Below are 21,880 nucleotides of genomic sequence, written 5' to 3'. Positions count from 1 at the left end.
TCCTTTGGGGCTGGAGGGATGGTCCTTTGCACATTAGCCTTTAATTTGCAGCTGCCACTAACTGTCTAGCTCAAAGCAGCCAAAGCTCTGTTCAGAGTCCTCCCTCTCTCATGGCTCCACTGCAAAGGCTTCCATCATCTCTGCACTTGGGAGCAGTAGATCTAGACATAGCAAATGTATCCTTGTTTCTGGCTGTCAGAGTATGTCACCGTCATTTCAAATGGCAGAGCCAAAAGCCCCAACCTGCAGTCCACTGAAATGTCATCCTATCTATGCCACAAAATACTAGTATCCAAATGTTTTCATCATGCACCCAAATCAGAAAAAATATATATAATGCACCATAAATGTATTATTTATTTATAAATTATATAAGTGTACAACTGTACAATATATTATGTACATTATAAAACACACAAAAATAGAAATTTAAAAGGATGAGATTAAATACAAAGAATCATTATTTTAACATTTTCTCAATGGACTTATCTGCATACCCCTGGGATGTACACACCTGCCTGAAACCACAGTTCTAAAGCATGCCCATGATTGCTATTTGGATTTTTAGCTCAGTTACATGAAAATGTACAAGATAGTGTCTGTTCTGTTTGTTAAGGCCTGTAAAATAGCCCTAGTGTTGAGTTTAAGTGTCTAATGATGCCAACTTCTTGGGACACATCTGAACAAATCACTGCACAGCTGGTATGATGTCATGCTATGGTTCACTGATAGTTGTTTCACTTTAAGGCAGACTAAAAAGGGGATTCATAGAGTTGAGAAAATGCTTCAAAAAAGAAGCATTTAAAAACAAAGGATGAGTGTTGCCTTATCCAAATGGGATAAGGAAAGCAAAGGCCAACTAATTCAAAAGTTAGTCCCTAAACCAAAAAACAGTAATAATAATAATTTTTCTGCCTAGTGGCCTAGTGAAAAGGGCAAACAAACAAAACAACAACAACAAAAGAAGAAAGTAAAGAACAGAAAAAAAGGTAGGGGGAGGCATTCTAAACACTGGCCACTGTGCCAAGGGGAGAAGAATAAAGCAAGTTCCCATCCACGTGCTGACCAAATCCAAGTAAGTTCTGAACACAAAGAGCATCTGTATAGCTTAATCTATATAGTGCTTAGTCACCGAGCCCGGACATGGAAACTCAGTACATACATGATAAACAATCCCTCACAACCATGTAGGGTCCTGAAGTGTATTTGAAATTCAGATTATTACTAAACAACACTCCAGCTGGAGCAGATACCTGAATAAATGTAGTAAACATGTTTAACTCAGGTGTGGTGGCTCTTGCCTGTAATCCTATCTCTCAAGAAGCTGAGCCTGTAGGATCACAAGGTCCACAACCTGGGCTACACCAAGTTCAAGGCCAGCGTAGGCTATATAGTGACGTTTAAAACCACAAAAACCAAATTAGAACATTCTAAGAAAACCCCAGTATGTTCCTAACACACAATTCCCGAGCTCCACTTTAGGAGTTGGCATTTTACTCCTATACCTCCTATAGGCCTAAGCCTCCCAGCAAACAGTAACATGGTACTACCCAACAGCCTGCCCTTCTTCACCTCCTAGTGCACGCTGGGAGAAGCAGAGGAGAGAACAAGAGAGTGCTCCATACACAGAATCTCAGTCAATGTGTTCGATTCTTTTTAAATAGCAAAAATTTTAGGGAACACAAACATCTAACTAATTTTTAGTCTAATGCCTCAGTCAGATCTTACAATGTTAACCTTTGCACCTGCCACAGTTTCAACTGTTAAGTCTCCTTGTGGAAGGCTCTATTTTAAAGGATACTCTAAAAATTTGGAGACTAAAATTTTTACACAATGTAAACTACTTAATTTAATATGTCATCAATTTTACTCTGTATGTACCTACTGTGTTTTCATCTATATACTCATTTATTCTATTGACAAAATGTCAATATTTGGAATAGGAATAAAAATGAAACCTCACTAAAAATTTTTCTTTCAACTAAATGCAAATGAGGACAAGTTATTAATTATAATGGGGAGAAGGAAGGGATGTAGAGTTTGGTGACTGAGTAAAGAGATGAAAACCCTAACTGAGGTCCTTCACCTAAGGTACTTGTTAGAGGAAAACTGATTCTTTAGATTGAGATGTTGATATACATCAAAAAACAGGCAAACATAAGCAAATTGTTGACATTTTCAATCATGGAAGACATACCATTTTGTAAGCATGCTGCTGTTATCAGTTTGTAAAATCCTCACCATAGACTCTCAAACCAGAGAAGCCAGTAGTCTGAATGAACTCTGCACACCTTTTCAGAAGGAAAACAGCTACTAGAAGACTTTTTTTGAGCCTGTCTACTTCAGTAGAGCTAGGAAATGCAAATACTACAATTTTGTTTGTTCACGTTCCCGATCTCTCTCCTTTCACCTGACATAAGCTAGTTCATTACCTCACACTTGTATGCCTGTCTAGTGGCTACAACCAACACTGGGGCTTCCCAGCAAGACTTGATTTGAAAGCAAACCCACCCGCTTACACATAAATGAAACAAATGAATCAAACCCTCAGCAGCACAGGCTCCTGCCTACAGAGGAGGGGAGGGTCTCATTCAACTAGTGAGCAAGGCTCCAATGAAAACTTCAACTGTTAAGTGTTACATCTTAAATTTAGAACAACAACAAAAAAAATCATATTTTTGGTAATTTTCAAATTTTATTTCCAACTACTATAGTAACAAAATACCAGCGATAATTCTGCATGAAGAGTAGTAACCTTTTAAATAAACAAGGTCATAAGTTAGTATTGCAACAGTACTTTGGCCTATGGAGAGTTTGGTAGGATTATTGCAATCAGTCATATAATATTGTAGATCTGTGTATCCTCTGTATGTAGTAATAAAAATATTCCTCTGATCTCAGTGACTCATCACACACATTTCTACTCTACATTGAGCACTGCCCTTTAGGTTGTACTAAATGAGAGAAAATAGCTCTTCCTCCTGGGTTTTCCAAGAGTTTACAGAGATAGCAGTCACTTCCATAGTGAGGTACAATATTAAAATTTTAGTCGAAAAATAAAAGATTGCCCTATTTATGCCCTTTCTCTAGGAGTAAAAAGACAAACACAATTACAAACATAAAATGAGTCAAATTTCTATTTTATTAACAGGAGTCCAAAATGAATACAAAAAAAAGCCTCCTTTGTATGCTGTATTTATTTTCTTTAAAAGGCTTCTGATAGAGTCAGGTAGCGTATAAGCTAAGAATGTAGTTCAGCTTTTATAGTGAACCTTTTCAAGAAGGTTGGGTGACAAAAACCAAGCATCAGAGAGCGTATGGTCCCACAATCACTTTCAGCCCTGAAGCTTATCAGAAGAATTAAATCCTGCTGACACTAACACAGGTTTTAAAAGGCTGTAAACTACTAAAGCCACTTTTGTAATGTCTGCTAACTCTGGGCAAGTTAAGAACGGAAAATTCCAAAATATAGCCCTCTGTTTTATGTGGAATGTGTGAGAATGCTAAGTTATGGCCAAGGTAGATGAGAATAAAGGTTCGAACTCACATATGAAACTGTTACAATCTTACCATTTGTAAAATATTGATAAATGAATAATAGAGCTTATTAACAGATTAAAAACTTGAGCAGATGTTACTTAAAACATATTTGTGATGTTTATCATATTTTAATGTTTACTAAAACTAAAGCTGAACAAAGAAAAGTTCCTCATTTATAGATTGTTTTTTATGTACCTTGACTTTTACTGAGACCATAAACTGATCAGGTAATGCACAGCCCACACTTCTGGACAGTTTTAACAATAAAGGATTTATTACCATTTGCAGACGAGATAAACACACCACCCCATACCTGAAAGGCATTAAATGACCCTTTTCCAGGTGGCACCAGCTGCCTATTTTTTTTGCATCCATTTCTAGTGAAGACGCCAACACTTCCTCCACGTCAGTTCTCCACTGCTTCTGCTTTATTACAATTTACAAAGCAGCAGATGTTTGCGAATATGTGCAAATGCTGTGGTCCACTCATACACTGGTTAGTCATCCCCTTCTTCTTCCTCCTCTTCTTCCTCAAAGCTATCTTCGAATCCCTCACTGTCTTCCTGGTCTTCGTCACCTTCGATTGCTGTATCCCACTGTGGGTGGTTTTCTGGCACAGGCTTGGCCTCATGAACTTCCAACTATGAAGAATTAAATGTGCACATTAGAAATTTGGAAGAATAATGAAAGAAATATCTGTTAAAGGTTTTCTTTGACTATGGCAATCACAAAGAAATGGATTTTGTGGCTGCAACTCTAAATTCAATGCATTCTTTAAAAAGTACTTCATTCTGTAAATGAAAATACTGAATACAGCTGAATTTCTAGTTCAGTATTTTGACTCTGTAGAAGTTAAACCATTTAGAAATACATTTCTATGGTACAAAGTACTAACAACTGTGATTCCTATGCAATAACACTGAATGGTATCTTAACAGAAATCTTTGGCTGAAAGAACAATTCAAGCATGCCTTTCAAAGATTGGTTGTGAAGTAAAAGTCTATGGCCAATAAAAGAAAGAGAGAACTCTCAGGAGGAAGGAGACTTGCCTTTCCTGGCTCTTTTACTCTAACAGTGTAACACTGCTTGTGCAAAATCTCACGAATATAACAGAATGACTTGTATGAAAAGCTCAAGGGAAGGGTATGCTTCAAACCATACACAAAGTTTATGTTCTAAGATGAACAAAAACAAAAACAACAAAACCCCACTTCATTTCAGAAATCAATACACATTCCAATAGTCTGTGGTAAAAATCTGAGTACTGTTCCCCACGCGGGCCCCCACCAGCCTTTCTAAAGAAAACAGAGCACACTCGGCAAAACCCTGAGATGTACCACGTCTCAGCACAGCACATCTCAGTACAGCACTAAACCAACCAAGAGTCGAAGTTCACAGCTTCTTAAAATCTAACTATTACTGAAAGTATCTGAGATGATGTTTTCCTTCCTTCCTTCTACATTTCAAAACTGGAAATGCTTCACACACCTTCCCTGAGCATTTGCTCAAAGGTTACTGTAACCACATCTTCAGTGACTCTACTTACTTGATTTTTCACTAGTCTTACCTTCAGTGGTTTAATCTGATCCAAACCCATATAGGAGTCTGATCTCAAAAACACTGTATACTGATAATTTCCAGGTTTGCCTGGTGCAGGAAACTTCAGTTCTACCTAAGAAGATAAAAATCAACCCTTAAAAACCTGGATTATATACATAAAAAAAAACAAAAACAAAACAAAAAAAACCCCAGAGTATTTTTAAACTTTCTACCTCAGAGTACTGAGCAGATGATTTACAGAAACTTTCACAATAACAAACAACATGTGTAGTATCTATTTTATCTCTTATAAACACTAAACAAAAAGGAATCAAATTAAGCAGAACTATTGGGGTCTACTTCTATATACACAATTCAAGAAAGCATATTAAAGCAACCAAATTCTATGCTGTCACCTTAAAATGGAAAGAAATTAAGCAAAGAATGAACATATGAATAAATGAAAAGTTGAGTTAACAGACTTGAAAGATAAAAAAGTAATTATTGCTAAATTCTTTTATTTTATCTATGCCTTAAAAATCCAAGGCTCAAGAAGGGGCAGAAAAATAGATGAGCTGGAATGGAAAGCTATGCTGCAAAAAGAAGTTCTGAAGACATGCCAGAGCCACTGCATTCTCAACCCAGCACAGCAGCGGTCACTTACACAGGTCCCACAAATCCCAAGGCACTGTTTTTGGCAGTTAACAGTTGCTGGGGGATAAGAGTGTCATTTTTCCAGTAGTTAAAGTTGTCCACTTTCCAATAAAGAGCTACCCATCCTTACTCATGTAAAGCATCCTAATTAAACTCAGCAGGAAGAACATACTCTTGTTGGAAAAAGTTTCAAAGATCAAGGGAAATATCAGAGGGAACAATGGAAAAATAAAAACAATTAAAAACAACTAAAATTTATTATATTTATATGAAACTCAAAACGATTAAAACAAATTAAAAAGAATTATATATCATACTATATTTCAATAAAACACTTTATTAAATGACACTTTCACACTCTAGTAATCTGTCTTCAATCTCCAAAATCCAGATTTTGCAGCCAATGTTAATTAACACAGGCCATTGTGGTACAAATCTGTAATCCCAGCACCTGGAAAACCGAGACATGAAACAAACCAGAGAGAAATAATTGCTTTGTCTTTATTTTTGTTTTTATAAGGCTGATTTCTGCATAGTAAAAGAAAAAATATCCAAACCAATTTTAAAGATTAAAAACAAAAAGAAAACAAAAACCCAACAATGGTAACATGCATACATACAAAAATATGCCTTGACCACACTGCCAGTGTCCAGTTTCACTCAGACTACACTGAACAAAGAGCAGAGTGAAAAGCGATTTATATCAAAACCACTGTTGTGTGGTAAATATTTGGTTTAAAACAAACAAAAAAACTGGAGAACAGGTCAGTGCCCAAATAATACCCCACTGGAGATATCAAACTCTCTGGAAATAAGAAAACCTTATTGCTACAAACTGGGAGCAAACAAATATAACTGTGTAATACATGGACTATATGAGCAATAAGAAATATAACGAGTAGGCAATGAGGCAAATTACACTGATTATTCTAACAGAACACTCTGGTAGAATCTTGAAAAGGATGGTATGAAAAAACAAAAAGCAGGGGCTGGAAATTATCACTTGAGTAGAGCCCATGCTTGGCTGGCACTAATATTTCCCAGAGTAAAAAGGACTAAGAACAAAATACAAGTGCAGTCTTCCATTACATTTAGAACCTGAAGACAAAGTAAAAATTGTGGCAGACACAAGGGGAAATTAAATATGAACTGTGACACTGCATCACATCAGTGTTGATTCCTGGCTAACAACTGTATTATGCTTGTGGAAGAAAAGGCTGAATGTAACTCAGGAGATCCATGCCCACATTTTATTGTTAAAAGAAAAAGGCAAGGCTGTAAAGCATGGTATTAGCCGACTTTTGTGTAAAATTTGGGGATGGGGAATATCCTGTAAAATACATTAAAATTTGGCTGATGGGCAGTGGCAGTGCGCACCTTTAATCCTAGCACCCAGGAGACAGAGGCAGACAGATCTTTGTGAGTTTGAGGCTAGACTGGTCTACAGAGCAAGTTCCAGGACAGCCAGGACTACACACAGAAACCCTTAGAAAGAACAGTAACAAAACTGGTAACATGAACTGTCTATAGGCAGAGGACAGGGCAAGCAGGACACCTGCCTGCTAAGGAGAGCTGCAGAACGATGGGGAACCAGGCTAAAAGAGAGAAGTATGATGCAACCAACAAAGATGAAAGAAGTTGGAGATCTAAAGAGCGTTTTGACATCAGACAGAGATGCAGAATTTGAAGTCTGTCCTGGTTTTGTCTTGCTTTTGTCCAGTATTTCCTCACTACGCTCCCTTCCTTCCTTTTGAAATGGCAATGAATATTTCTGTGCCACGATATGTTGGAAGTATATGATCTACTTTTTAATTTTGACTTTACATGGGAATACAGTTAAGGATATTGCCACAGTCTCAGAAGAGACTTTGAACTTTGGACTTTTAGACAGGGTTGAGTCCGTGTCAGATTATGGGGACTTTTGAAGGTGTCCTGAATCCACTTTTTGCATTTTGATATGGCTGTAAGTCAACGGGGTTCAGGGACTGGACTGTGATGGTTTGAATAAGAATAGTCCCCACAGGCTCGTAATATTTATTGAATGCTTACATACCAGGGAGTGGCACTATTTGAGAAGGATTAGGAGGTATGGCCTTGTTGGAGGAAGTGTTTTGCCTGGGATAGGCTTTGATGTTTCAAACGCCCATGCCAGACCCAGTCTCCCTTTCTCTGCCTACAATCAAGATGTGCTTTCAGCTACTTCTCCAGCACCATGGCTCCCTGTTGCCATGCTTCCTGCCATTATGATAATGGACTAAGCTTCTGGAACTGCAAGCAAGACCCAAATTAAATACTTTCCTATGTAATAGCTGCCTTAAGTCATGGCATCTCTTTACAGCAATAGAACAGTAATTAAGAAAGACCACCTTAAATCTGGATCATTTAAGGTCAGAAGACCCAATCTAAATCTGGGCCACAACTTCTAGTGGTAGCCTATATAAAGGACATAAAAGAAAGCAGCTTTTGCTTTTTATCTGCTTGCCCTTACTCTCATTGGCAAGTCCATCTACCCTGCTGCTGAGGCATTCCTTCGGTGTCATTAGAGCCCGTTTCTTTGAGATTCCAACATATACGGAAGACCCCCTGAGACATGCACTTTTGTGGACTGTCAGGAGATAGCCACTGTTATTCTAGCTGGACTGCAGCCTGTAAGCCACTCACGCGTACATTGCCCCCAACCAAGATACAGTACAACAGAATACAGCTTCCATGATAAAACATACAACATAGTGAGGAAACAACTCTTCATCACCATGTCACTCTAGAAGTCATCTTGAATTGACTGAACTGAGAAACACTTAGAATGATCAAGCACATTTCTGCGTATGCCTCAAACTTGAGAGCTATGATGTAATCAATGATTAACCCTTTGATGGCAACATAATTTGATGACATTATTGGAAGGTGATGGCTAGAGGAAGTAGGTCACTGGAAGGATGAGCCTATGAAGGGTACAACTTGTCTCAGGACCTTCCCTATTCTCTCTACTTCCTGGCTGCCACTAAAGGACCATGGACTTTGTCATGGACCTTGCCATGAAACTAAAAGTAACAAACTAATTGTCAAACATGGATGAACCTTCTGAAGTTAACCCTCCCTCCCTTAAAATAAAAAAAATATATATTTATTTTTATTCTAAATTAGATGTGTGTGTATGCTCACATACACAAAAGTGCAGGCATCTAGACAGGCCATTATGTAACCTGGAACTAGTATTACAGGCTGGCCCCAACAAAATCAGAAAATCAAAATATAATGAGCAAAACACAATATACTAAATTATTAAAAATCTAATGAAGCATCATAATGCTAAGATATTAAAACAAATACTGTTGGTCAATTACCTCTTCTGTATCCTTCAGTGTACACACATGATATGGCATGGATATTAATGTTTGTTCTTTCCTATCTGCAATATAAAGCCACCACCACTCTTGTTTTTCCTGCAAAGAAAAAAAAAAAAAAAGAGTCTGAGTTATCAGAAAAGACTAGAGAAATAGTTTTAACTTGCCTGATTTTAGAGAGATGCTACTCTTGTTCTGTTCAGTGCTACATCCTCAGAACTGATACAGTGTGTGGCTCAACTGAATAAATGTACTCAACCACTGCAGGGTAACGTTCACTATCCCACAAGGAAGTTTATATATAAACTTTTTGGAGTTTCAAAACTCCATAAAGCCTACTAATGGATCAATATTAGAAATCCCTGATTTACTTTAAAATGACAAAAGATACTCTAAAAAAGAAAACAATTTAAATTATTACTGTATCATAACTATAAGGGACTTTGGCAACCCAATAAAAATATCAATGCATTAAATATTTTACTTTTTTTTTTTTTAATATTTGAGATTTCTTTGCATTGCCCTGGTCATCCTGTAGCTTGCACTGTAGACCAGGATGGCCTCAAACTCAGAGATCAACCTGCCTCTGCCTCCTGAGTGCTGAGATTAAAACCATGCACCACCACTGCCCAGCATCATCTCATTTTTAAAAGAGAGCACCTCCAATTTTAAAAGCTTATATTTTTCTTTCATTGCACACTACTATTTGAATAAGCTCAGCATTTCTAGCTGAACTGCAGAAAGATCAGAACAACAAAAAGCTCATCAGGAAACCAACAATAGAATGCACAATGAGAACTGGGAATTAGAAATAATGGAACACAAGGCAGAACATGATTTTATTAATAAACACAAGCACGCACCATGCCACAGTGTGCCCAGCAGGCACCACTGTGCCATACTTCCAGCTGCTTAGTATCATTGGTTTTAAGGACAGGGTAGGGAAGATACCTTAAGTGGTTTAAAGGAAAATGTTGGAAGCTAAAAATAAACTCCAGGATGTGCTAAATATACATTAGCCAAAACAGCACTACCCCAAATTCTCAATTTTCCATCACTTAAAAAAACAAACAAACAAGCCAAAAACAACAACAAAAACTATATTGGTAGGAACAACAATATCCTGTAAAAAAGAAAGAGTGAGAAAGAGAGATAGAGAATTCTACTGAAATCATTTCTTTGGAAAATATTTAAACCCAAATCAATACCTTTCTCATTTTATTTACCCTTGAACAGTGGCTTAGTAAAATATCTGCTTGTGTGTGTTTATATGTATGTTGGTCTAAGTATGCTATGACACATATGGAGGAACAACCAGCGGAATCAGTCTTCTCCCTTCCATCATGTGAGTCCCAGAGTTTGAACTCCTATCCGCAGGGTTAGCAGGAGGTTCCTGCATTTGCTGCCCCGTCTCACTGGCCCTGTCTTTTCCATTATTACTTTTGTGTATCTTTTTAAAACTGCTTCTTTAAACTCAACAAAAGGCTCTTCTGTTAAATGCCACAGGCTACAAATTTGTTTTGTATATACACAATGTTTATACAAACCTAATAGTCTCAACATGCAATATTAATGGAAACGTTTGCCAAGTGTTCAGATTTGCTGTTGCAGCATGAAAAGAATGAATCTGAATCACGTTGTACTCAAATAAACTTTGTTTACAACATAGCATAATTACAAAAGCAGGCATGTGACATATGCCTTTAATCCCAGTAGTAGGGAGAAAGGGGCAGAAGAACCTCTGTTCAAGGCAGCCAGGGACCTTTAGGAAATGATGGGGGAGGCAACTAGACTGTCTTATGCTCAACTTTAGAAACAACATTTCTAAATGTAAAACGTTTTCATCTACAAAAACGAATGAACGAATGAATCACATAAACTCTTCAATGTTTAAATTTAAATTGTGTGTGGCACACAGGTCGAGTTTTCAAATATTGACCACGAGGTACAGACTACACTAGGAAAAAAGCATTTTCCAGAATAAAACACTACAAGGGAATCAATGCTTTACTTATTAACCAAGCGTGATCTCAAATGATACTGGAAGTTACATGGGTATCAAGTATGTGGCAGGAGTGCTTACTGTATCTCACACTTTTAAACCCAATCAATGAGCACTGCTTATCTGCTTGACTTCAGGATGCCTGGTGTTGGCAGGCCATCTCTGCAATGGGAAAATGCCTCTAACAGATGGGTTAAAAGCCAAGACATGCCAGAAGAGCAGAATATACATTAAGATGGAACCCTGGGCCAGCTTCTCTTCAAGTCACAACCGGAGTCTGTGCACAGCCACTTACTTATTGCTAGAAAAGCCAAGTCATTTAGGACTTAGAAGCCCCCAGAATCTTTGGACTGTTATTCTCAAACAGAAAGCAGACTGTGTATTTGAACCCAAAGGCCCAACACAAGGAAAGAGCAGAAGGTTCTATGGTAAGGTGAGCAGTCCATGATCAGTGTCTATGAACTAAGGGAACCAGCTCTTGATCTGAGCTCCACAGACAGAATCATCTTCGAAAGCAAAATGCCAAGGAAATTCTATAGTCATTTCCAGACCAACAACTCAGACAGCAAGGATATTGAAAGGTGAGCAAGCATAAAGACAAGATAAGGACAATGGCACAGTTGCCACTTTGATGCTCTGTCCGCAGTCTGGAACTCAGGTATCCTCAGTTCTTGATGAATTTTGTTCAGACCCAAAATAGCTGGTTCAATAGCTACTACCCATGGGCTCATTTATTGCCACAAACTAGGACAGTTACTGGGGTTAAAAGCAAGTTGCTGGTACCAAGTGGCTAGGTAAGGAACCCTTAAGAGGTAAGAACTTCTTTCATCCTATTTAAAACTCAATGGGGGCGAAAGACTTGGAACAGCCAAGTAATCAAAGTCAAAATAACGCATCCATCTTATAAAGCCTCCTCTCACTACTACATGAAACAACTATTAGGCACAATGCTCAGTAGCAGGGCCAGAGATGGCAGAAGCTTAGGAAACCACACAGACTTAAAAAGTTAAGCACTGAAAGTAATTTATATTACAATATATCCTTTGTTATGAGGACAACCTATCAAAATAAAAGTTATTACACCTTGGAGCAATAAACATATCACAGAGCAGAACAAATCCAATGAGAAATATATGGAAAGAAGAAATGGAGCTAAAGAAATATGAGGCTGAGCGCAACTCACCTCAGGAAAGTAAAGACTATACACAGGATGTGTTATCTTTGACTTGGTTTCCAGAAGAGCTCTCTCTTTCCTCTGTATACTTTGTTGTAACTCTTGCCACTCCTAGGAGAAGAAAACATTACTTGAAATCTGATATCTTTCAGAGACCATTTAGAGGAATTTCTAGTTTTTACTCTTGAAAATGCCAACCAGCTACTAAAGATTTAAGTTCATTTCCACAAATCTCACCATTATCATCATCTGGAACAATTTTAACTGTGCCTTCAAGCCCTACAGCATGAGTGACACGACTGCTCCAGCTCTGAACCTGCACCAGCGCTTTATTCTTTTCCCTTTGTCATAACTATGCACACTGCTCTGAAGCCACCAAGCTATCTCACTTGCCCTGAACCTCTCTGAGTTTCTGTTCACGTTCACGCCTGCTCCTAACTCCTTCAGTGAAATTAAAACCCTAATCAACTCTGGAGAGAAGCCTACCAAAAATATCCCTGTCTCAGAACTTAGCTGATCACACCTTTATACCATTATTACAGTTTGTGTAACATATTAATTTATTAACATATTAATTTTTATTGTTTTTAAAATAAATAACCACATTTATTTTTTTAAAGTCTACTGACGCTGACAGCCAGCATGTTCAAAGACAAAAACTATTTCATAATTGTCTTGGACTATGGACTAACTTGTGCTTAGGATAAGATAGACTTTGAATCTGTTGGTTAACTGCATATCTTTGGTCTTCTAAAGAAACTCGTCTGTAGTTGGGTGTAGTGGCACACACCTTTAATCCCAGCAATGAGGCAGAGGCAGGTGGATCTCCTTGAGTTCCAGGACAGCCTGGTCTACATAGTGAATTCCAGGACAGCCAGGGCTATATAGTGAGATTCTGTCTAAAAAAAGGAAAAGAAGAAAAAAAAAAAAAGAAGAAGAAAAAAAAAGAAACTCATCTATAAAACCTTGATTTGCTAGATAGTCAGAGACAACAACATGACAAATCTTTCTTAGAGTGGAGCTGTAATTCTCCAAGTCTAAAAGCACTCAAGACCCAGCAACTAATGAAATCTCATCTTTCACTGTCTCTCATCCTGAGGATGGATAGGTGCTCCCAGGCCTGTCCTATTGCTTCCGACGCTATTCAGGGGATCATTTTTTCCATCTCAAAACCCAAGGGTTTCTTTTAGATCAATAGTACAGTCAGAAGAGCAAGGGAACAGGTGATCAGTTTATACTTCATTTGCAATGAATCTCCAGTACATTCTTTTCTATATTGTTCCTGAAAATCAAGTGAAACTCAATGCAATACACTGTATCTTACCATCTTAATAAATTCTTAATTATCGCTGGAGTCCGAAAAACAAGGTAACATTCTAAAAGCCTCTTTAATTGACTATCCAGCATCAGGTTTACTTCTCCCTGTGGTCTGGAATACATGGAAGAACCCTACAAGGACTGCTCCTGTCGCATAACCACCTTCCCTTATCTTATTTCCAGAGATACCTTCCATCCCTGAAAATTCCCTAAAGAGACCAAACTTGTCTCACTTAGACATAGGACCTCCTCTACCTCGTAATTTCAACAAATTTAAGAAACATGGGATTTCCAATCCTGGTCTGAAGCAATTTTCCTTTAGAATCCCTCAAAACAAATACAATCTCAAAGTAATAAAATTGTAAAATGGATGAGTTAAGGCAAGCAAACAAGCAAACAAATGAAGAACCAGCTCTAGTGATCATCAGAAATGTGATACAAATGATTTAAACTATCAAGTCTGGGCTTGGGGTGTGCACTGGGTTCCATTACCAGCACAAGGGAGGTAGGGGGAGACAGGAATATCAAGGCTTACTGCTTCATCATCTTTGTTTTGTTTTTCATCTTGCTCTCTATCAGATTCTCTGTCACTGCCATCGTCTTTTTCACTCTGTGAATCTCTATTGGTTTCTTCCTCTTCAGAATCACTGCCTTTGTCAGAAATGTCATCTTCTTCCTCCTTTACTGCAGCTTCCTACAAGGCAAAGGCAAAGACAGAAGTCAGGATGTATGGTTCTGAGTCTCTGAAGCTAAATTCACTGTCAACATAACTAAACTGGCTCAAGCTTAGCAAGGCAAAAGGCAGAAACTGAGGGCATAAAGCTTAAAAGAAAAATGGTCTTCACTAACAAAGGCAGTAACTGCATTTGTGGAATGTCTTTATTAAAACACCTACAAATGGTTGAAATCAGTGTCAAGTCATTAAGACTTCTTGATACGAGGTCAAGTTTTAAGAAATACTACTATGTTCCTACAAAGCTGTAATAGCCAATGGGAAAAGAAAATTAAAATAACACCAAGAAAAGTTATCAAGAACAGAGCAGTACAAATGTTCCACACCTATCATTTACTACTGGGAAGATCTAAGTTAATGAAGACACAATGAATGTGAACATTCAGTAATAGTGCTATGTTAACTCCCCATATTGAACCAGAGATTCAATATGGGAATTCAGTCTAAATTCAGTAATTAATTTTTAGTAAAAATTACTTACCCTCAATGTTTAGTTGGATGTAAAATAGTTAAGAAAGTAAGTAAAATTACAAGCTAGGGAATTTACACAATGATATGTAAAGCCTGAAAGCTGCAATTAAACTAGTGTGATTTAGGCAAACGCAGTGGACTAGGGTAGTCAGAGTGGCACATTACAAGCAATATGGTCCTTGTTCTAAACACACCACTGTAATTCAGCAAGGAAAAAACTGTATTTTCAATAAGTACGGGAACAAATATTCCATAATTTACATTATTAATGAAAATTCATTCACAGTATCACAGAGCTGACAGTGATATTAAAATGAATTCACAGCAGCTGTGGTTGCCTGCACAAGATTAAACCAATAAGCATTCCAGAATGAAGGCTCCTCAATGCCCCAACAGAGAAGCTACTGATGGTTAATGATGATTTGCGGGTAGAAAAAGTCAGTTAAGGGTATAGCCCCTGGTAGATTGACCACGGTCTGTAGATGGTCCCACACCCATGAATATTCAGGCAGCACAAACTGGACTAGTGTTTTAAAAAGACAGGAACCTGGAGTTGCACTGAGAAGAGTGAATGGGATAATTATCATCAAAATAAAGAGTATGCACGTATAAAATGCTCAAAAAATAGAAAATAAATTTTTTTGAGATAAGGTCAGGCTATGTAGCTTGCCTGGTTTAGAATGCATTATATGCTAGGCTGGCTCTCAAACTCAAGAGATCTGCCCTCCATTGCCTCCCAGTGCTGGGATGAAAACGTATGCATCAACATACCGAGTTATAAAAAGGTATTTTTTAAAAAGAACACTAAAGTAGATTTTATTAAAATAAGAACCATCAAAAAGCTATATTCTATAAGAAGGAAAGAAACTCATACCAAAATACATGAAGAACTCTTATCAAGGTCATAGATGACCAAACGGCTGGTAAGTACATGAAACCCCAAATCATTAGGTAAATATAAATGAAAACCACACAAAGTACTATCACTACAGATCAACCAAATGGTTAAAGCAAAAGAAGGGAAAACCAAGTAGAAGTGAGAGCACAGGAACTGGACTCTCATACTCAGCTAGAGTAGTTAAAATGGCAGAATTCGGAAAGCAGGCTCTACTGATGAGTTAAACCCATCTTTCTTATGACCCAGCCCTACTTCTAGAAAGTGACCATTTAAAAATGCACAAAAAGGGTATTAAAAAGCACCTTTTGTTACAGTAGATTAAGATGGCAAACCCAAACAGAACAGAGAGACCATGTATTTGTATGAAGCAGTGCCACCTCTTTCCATCCCACCCCCTCTGGACAATCCCAACAAACACTACAAAATAAGGAGGCCCTGCCTCCCTAAAGATGTGCATCATTAAGCCTGGCACTAAAAAAAGAAAAAAAAAATACTGGGCAAGCACACATCTTTAATCCTAGCACCCAGGAGGCAAAGGCAAGTATATTTCTGTATGTTCAAGGCCATTCTGATCTACATAGTGAGTTCCAGGCCAGCCAGGGCTACATAGTAAGATCCTGTCTAAAAAAATGAAAAAAAGGAGGAAGAATGGATGAGGGTGGAGGGAGGGAGAATGTCAGGACTAGAGGGATAGCCGAGCAGTTAAGAGCACTGGCTGCTCTTCTAGACAAACCAGATCTGACTCCTAGCACCCACACGGCAACTAACAACCATTTGTAATTCCAGTTCCATGGAAGCCAATGCCCTCTTCTGGCCGCATCTGTCTATCCAGGGCACTGCATACACATGGTACGCAGCCATTTGTACACACAGATAAAAACAATCATACGCATAAAATAAACCTTAAAGAGTGATTTCACTTATTTGAAGTTTATTAATAAGTAAAATTATAGTGACTATAATTTTACAGTAGTGGTATAGAGAGGTGAAAACTGAACAGAAGAATCATTGACTATGAAGGAACAGGAGCTCTCCTGAATGCAAGGAAAGTTTTAAAATATTTTTTTAAATATTTATTTTTATTTTTTAATTGTGTGTATATGCCGGAATGTTCACATGTGATTATAGCTGCCTGCAGAGACCAGAGATGACAGATCCCCCTGCAGATGGACTTTCAGGGAGATGTGAGCCACCTGACATAGAAGTTAGGAACAGAATTCAGGTTCTATGCAAGAACAGTAGCCCAGAGTTTTAAATCTAGATCTGGGTACAGCTTAGGGGTAGAGTACTATCCCAGCACTTGGAGGAGAAAAAGCAAAGAAGGGAGGACAGATCTTGACTTGGGTTTAATGTGCATATCCACCTGTGAACTTTAGGAGCTTTATACGTACTTAAACACTTTATACAGATTTCATATTAGTGAAGACATAACAGTGACTACAGACTTACACTCCCAACAACTCCGTTTGCCTGCTTTTGCTTCTGCTGCTTTGCCTGGGGTAATGGCACAGCTGTAGGTTTTTTTTTTAAAGGCTTCTTTTTTTTGGACTTGGGCATTTTCTTGGGTCCTTTGCTCTTCTGTTGCCATCCTCCTTTTGCCTTGTTCTTGTTGGTATCATTCTGCTGCAAACCACATATGACTATTAAGGCTTAACAGTTATTTTTAAAAGAGACTGATAAAAACAAGTATTTTCATGAATTCTATGACACCCTTCTGAAATATAAGTCTACCAAAGAAGTAAATAGAACTTCATCAAGAAGGTAAGAAGACTCAAGTGTTACCCCATCTTCTGCAGGCTGTTCCTCAGCAGCACAGATGGACTGCTCCTTTTCAAATACTTCCTAGAGGCAACAAGAACAGTAGCTATCAGCCCATGTTTGTCTTTCAGATGAAAAATAAAATCTTTCAAAATGTCTCTCCATAAAGGCTTTGTTAATCAGTTCCAACTGGCAGTGTGAATAGGCTTGGCAGTCGTAAGTCTGTATATATGCAGGTAGCAACCTTCCAAAGTACCTCAAAGCTCTCGTACATAGACTTTCAAAAGTACAGTCTATTTAACTTAACAAATTCTATGACTTAATAATGCAAATTCACTTCAAAGTTAAAAATATTTCAACTTGAAATTTCATTTTATTCTAACAGTAATCAAGCAAGAATAGTTTAATGGGAATTTGAATATATAACATTATTCTAATTTTCACCTTCAAGGGACCACTATAAGTTTATTCATTATTATCAGTGGATTATCAAGCATGAGGCTTGAGTATGATCCCTACAATCCATATTTTAAAAAATTGGGGCTGGGGGCCTGGAAAGGCACCACAGTAATTTAGAGCACTTGTTGCTCTTTGCAGACCTGGGTTCAATTCCAAGAACCCATATGGCAGCTCATAAGCATCCATGGATATAATTCCAGGGCATCCTATAACCCTTTTTTGACCTCTGTGGGCACCAGGCTCTCAAGTGGTGTTATTTATAAACAGATAGGCAAAACATTCATACACACAAAATGACTACGTCTTAAAAAAAATAATAAATTAAAGACAGGAATGACGGATAGCACATGCTTTTAACCCCAGTACTAGGGAGGTGGACCTCTGGAACTAGCTGGCCAGACAGCCTCACTTAAATTGGCAAGTGAGAGACACTGTCTCAAAAACAACACGATACTATCAGATTTTGGCCTGCAGCTTCCACACATATATATGTGCACCCATGGGCAAACATGTATATTTACACACCAACCAACAAATACACAAATAAGCCTCCAAAATAATAAATATTATGTAAATAAATATAAATAATACAAATAAACTACTTACAGCCATGGTCTGCCTTGTCAATTTAACCAACACTGTAACTAAGGAGCCTACTGTAATGTTGTTGCTGTCCTCATCATCCAATACTGTAAGATAGGAGGAACAGAGCAAAATATAAAAAACAAGTTCTAAGTCAGTGAAAACATCAATATTTTACTTGCCCAAAACAATTCGGCACTTTAGTATTTTGAACATATTATGTTTAAACTTATTAAAAACAATTTGACAGTAACTATAAAACCCTCCAGGTATCTTCAATAAGTGCTTCATTTAATCCTAAAGACTATTATGATTACTATTTCCACTTTAAGAAACCAAGGTTCACAGCTGCACTAGCACTTCCAAGTTTCAAAACCAACCTTGTAGATACAGTATAATTTTACTTCTCTGACACATTCCTGGCTGCAAGAATTCAATAATAAAAACTAACATTCCAAATGACCTTAAACATTAAAAAAGACAATATTTAAAACAGTAACTTCAACATTTTCTTTACAGTAAAAAAACTTTTTAAGGGCTAGCTTTGGAAAGACATTAAAACTGGAACAAAAAGCTGTACATCCCTTAAATTCCAGAACTCATATTGCTATGAGTTCAAGGCCAGCCTAGTCTACAAAGTGAGTCCAAAACAGCCAGTGCTATTACATAGAGAAATTCTGTCTCAATAAGGAAAAACAAAAACCCTGGAACAACAGACAAGAAGATTAGCATTGCCTGTGTTCAAAAATAGCATGCATATTTGTGTAAAATTCCATATTAAAAAAAAAATACAAAAAAAAAAAATACTGTTGAGCAGATGTGGTGGTTTAAAAGAGAATAGCTGCTATAGGCTCATATTTCAGTGTTTGGTCCCTAGCTGGTAAAACTGTTTTGAGAAGGATAAGGAGGTGTGGCCTTGTTAGAGGAGGTGTGTCACTTGGGGTGGGCTTTCAAGTTTCAAATGCTCACACCAGTCCTAACCTTGCATGCTCTCTCTATGTCTTCAACCCACAGATCAGGAAGTAAACTCTCAACTGCTGCTCCAGTGCCATTTCTGCTTGCCTGAAGGTCACTGACTCACCCTCTGAAACTCTAAGTAAGCCCCAAATAAATGCTTTCTTTTGTAAGCTGTCTTGGTCATGGTCTCTGCACAGCAACAGAAAAGTAACTGAAAGAGCAAAGAAGATAGCTCAGTGGGTGAAAGTGCTTGCTCGGCAAGCATTAGGTCCAGAGTGTGACTTGTCTGCACCTTCATGAAAAGTCAGGCATGTAACGTATGTGTAATGTCAGCATTGGGGGTGGGGAGTGGGGTGAAGACTGATGGAATCTGAGAGCTAGCTGGCTGTCAGACTAGCTAAAAAGGCTAGGTTCTGGCGAGAGACCCTACTTCTATGCAACAAGGAAAAGAAGAAAAGCCACCAAACATCTTGCTCTGGCCTCTGCATGCACCCATGCATGTAACACACACACCCAAACATAAACATAAACACACGCACACACAGCCCTCCTCTACACCAAGATTTCCTCAAAACAATGGACTATATCTCTCAAACCATGAGCCAATATAAACCTTTTCCCCATTTTCCCCTTACGTTGCTTGTAAGGAATCTTACTAAAGCAATGAGAAAGATGATTACTATTCATAACCTTATATTCAAATGGTATTAATTGTAGAAAAATGTGCCTGGCTTACAGATTTGGTTCAGTACCCTGTTCTGGCCTTTATTACACACCAGCACATGGAAAACAGCAGTCTCCAACAACTTGTAACTGCTAACTGCACTACTGGTTGTGAGGTTTGACTGTGTGGCTCAAGAAAGGGTATACTATCCTTTCTTTACCCTGCAAGTGTCCATTATCAGAACTGAAACCTGGACCACATATCATCTACATTTTTCATTCTGCAGTACCTGTGACATCTGCTACACAAGTACATCAATGAGTACATGTATTTGGTGTTTCAGAGTAAAGAAAGGGGGGGGGGGGAAGCCTGCCAGGAGCTGCTAGGTGGCCTCTAGTGATAAAGGGATCATTATATCCCCCACCATATTAAGCACTGGTGTTATATTCTCCACTCTTCCTTCAAACTATGTGACTCCTGTGACATATTCAAATAACACAGTAAAACAAACTTCCTTGAAGACAAACTCATCTAACATTTTTTTTCTAAACATATATGTTTTACATTGATTGATTATAACAGTCACCTATGCGCCAAACTAGATTTGGTTAAAAAACTAAAAGCATAAATGCATTTTTAAAGCCTATTTTTGTTTTGTATGTGTGAGAGCCTGCAGGTATGCACGTGCACATGTGTGGCTGGTGCTCAAGCAGTTACAGGTGGATGTGGGTCACTAAGCGGAGGAGCTTAAATTGAACCCGGGTCCTTTGCAAAAGCAGTAGAGTTTTTGTTCGGGAGTGGGGGGCAGGTTTAAAGACAGGTTTCTTTGTGTAGTCCTGGCTGTCCTGAAACTCACTCTGTAGACCAGGCTGGCCTTGAACTCACAGCGATCCTCTTGCCTCTGCCTCCCAAGTTCTGGGATTAAAAGAATGAGCCACCGTTGCCTGGCACAGAAGGTGCACTTAACCTCTAAGGCACCTCTCCAGCCCCTAAACATAGCGTTTAGTGACTTCAAGTCTAAAGCCTCACCAATCTTAAAGGAAAGTTGTTCAAAGTATTTACTATACATAAATAACTTTGTAAATGTCTATACATTAGGCAAACTGAAACCAGATGACAGTGTTTGCTTCCCTGTCCCTAGCATCCCAATTATTGGAAATCCTTTACTTATGTTAGAATACAAACTCAGTAGGGCAAAGTGCATTAGCATGGCTCTCCAGACGGCAGAAAAAATACAGAGCACTTAGTGTTCTTTATATCAACATAAGGGCAGTACTTGTCATCACACACACTAAGCATCCATTATGGCCTCTGTTTTTAATCCTATAATCAGCTAGATGATGAATTCTTTAAAGACAGACATTATTCCTAGCCATGTTCATATATCCTTGGTACCGAAGAAAAAGGTTTGTTCAACAGTGAATTGTGAATGGTACAACTCAGATCTACACCAATACCATAAAGACAGAATAAACCAATATCTGTAATTCTATGTTCAAAAATACTACTCAGCTACTAAAATGGTAACAGGGCAATTATGCCAGTAGAAAATTAAGTGTTTTTATTTAAAACAGACATAAAGATAAAAGATGAAAAAACACAAGAAACACAAAGCACAGTAATTTTCAAAGGTTACTGTAGATAAATTTGAATTTCAGCACTAAATAACTTTCTTTAATAATATATGCAAAATATCTCTTTTCATCACACTTGGACAGCTCTTCCATTTTTTGGAGTTAAGCAATTAAAAGAGGATACCAGGACTCCACTGAGAAAACACTGAAGCAG

At 38.0% G+C, this 21,880-nt stretch overlaps 1 protein-coding gene across 2 annotated transcripts in view; it reads right to left on the bottom strand.

Annotated features, from left to right (window-relative positions):
• Positions 1–332: 332 nt before the first annotated feature.
• Sec63 (SEC63 homolog, protein translocation regulator) overlaps positions 333–21,880 on the bottom strand; it is a 67,257-nt gene continuing 45,709 nt past the window's right edge. The window contains exons 14-21 of one of the 2 annotated variants that reach the window (XM_021644371.2): positions 18,496–18,578; positions 17,455–17,514; positions 17,122–17,292; positions 14,106–14,264; positions 12,263–12,364; positions 9,078–9,176; positions 5,108–5,212; positions 333–4,181 (exon numbers count right to left, since the gene is read on the bottom strand). In XM_021644371.2, coding sequence (XP_021500046.1) covers positions 4,038–4,181; positions 5,108–5,212; positions 9,078–9,176; positions 12,263–12,364; positions 14,106–14,264; positions 17,122–17,292; positions 17,455–17,514; positions 18,496–18,578 — 923 coding nt within the window. In that variant the 3' untranslated portion in view covers positions 333–4,037. Of the gene's footprint in view, positions 4,182–5,107; positions 5,213–9,077; positions 9,177–12,262; positions 12,365–14,105; positions 14,265–17,121; positions 17,296–17,454; positions 17,515–18,495; positions 18,579–21,880 lie in introns of both variants that reach the window. The other variant, XM_021644370.2, reaches the window with a different exon arrangement.

Source organism: Meriones unguiculatus, chromosome 20 (genome assembly GCF_030254825.1).
Source record: "Meriones unguiculatus strain TT.TT164.6M chromosome 20, Bangor_MerUng_6.1, whole genome shotgun sequence".
In the NCBI taxonomy this organism is placed as follows: Eukaryota; Metazoa; Chordata; class Mammalia; order Rodentia; family Muridae; genus Meriones; species Meriones unguiculatus.
Note: the sequence above shows the minus strand (reverse complement) of the source record. Positions and strands in the feature narration are given on the sequence as shown.